General features: G+C 45.8%; 1 protein-coding gene across 1 annotated transcript in view; it reads right to left on the reverse strand.

The window, feature by feature from the left end:
- The window catches only part of hltf (helicase-like transcription factor), a 40,994-nt gene extending 40,202 nt beyond the window's left edge, over window positions 1-792 (reverse strand). Inside the window, exon 1 of the mRNA XM_037695585.1 lies at window positions 595-792. Within this exon, the coding sequence (XP_037551513.1) occupies window positions 595-780 (186 nt within the window). The 5' untranslated portion in view covers window positions 781-792. The remainder of the gene's footprint in view (window positions 1-594) is intronic.
- Window positions 793-1,042: the final 250 nt, after the last annotated feature.

Here is a 1,042-nt window from a genome sequence, read left to right on the forward strand (position 1 = left end):
TTCATGAACATACATGTTTCATGAACATACATGTTTCATAAACATACGTTTCATAAATATGCATGTTTCATTAATGATTTTTTATTCATTCAACCTTTATTTCTACAGGTAAATCCCATTGAGCCTCGAGGACTCATTTACAAGAGAGACCTGATTCAACAAAGAATGAAGACAACAATGGTGAATGGTCTGTATTTACATATTTAACCTTTCTATCTTATTTCAAGACACTCAAAGCTCTTTACAACAACCTGTGCCTCATTGACCCATTCATACAGCTCTATACTAGATCTCTACACAGATAACTGAACAAATCATTCTAAAGAGACTAGTCAGAGCTTCATCACATTCAGACACTGATGGGACACATCAGAGGCAGTGAGGGGTTCGGTGTCTTGCCCAGGGACACTGCAGCATGTGACTGCTGGTGGAATCGAACCCCCAACTCTCACATTGGAGGAGGACAGCTCTAAGCACACAGCCACAGCCGCCTCGTGGACACTGGACAACAACAAGCAGTAATGAAAAGTCGTACAGCTTTTGTAACAGGATGTGTAAGAGAAGAAAAGTAAGAAAGTGTAGGACGACCCTTACCACTCCCGTGTAATATCTGAGCCCGACCACTGTTCCCCTCAGGGTACCAAACTGCACGCTGCCCGCTGCATCCGGGTCCTCAGACGAGGCGGCCCTGATGGCCTGGGTCAGGGTCTCCGGACTGGTCCCAGTGAAGTCCTCCTCCTGGTCCGAGTCCCAGCCGAACCTCCACCAGCGGTAAGACATTAGCACGGTTTGATGTACTCTCTCCTGGTCGGCTTCAGGTCTGACGGAAGGAGGATGTGTGAGCACGTAAATAACAACACATACAGTTTTCAAAAGTTTACATGTAAAAATCATTCTTACTGGAAGTTTACTCTCGGCTGTCGTGCACTTCGCTAAGATGCTAGTAGCTCAATGTTCCTGAAGCGGGAACTCCGTTCATGTTTGGATTTGAGCGACTTATGGCCGAGTCAAGCTGACGTCACTCAGTTGTACACTTCCGTTT

The sequence above is a fragment of the Nematolebias whitei genome, chromosome 21 (genome assembly GCF_014905685.2).
Source record: "Nematolebias whitei isolate Nwh7 chromosome 21, NemWhi1, whole genome shotgun sequence".
NCBI lineage: Eukaryota > Metazoa > Chordata > Actinopteri > Cyprinodontiformes > Rivulidae > Nematolebias > Nematolebias whitei.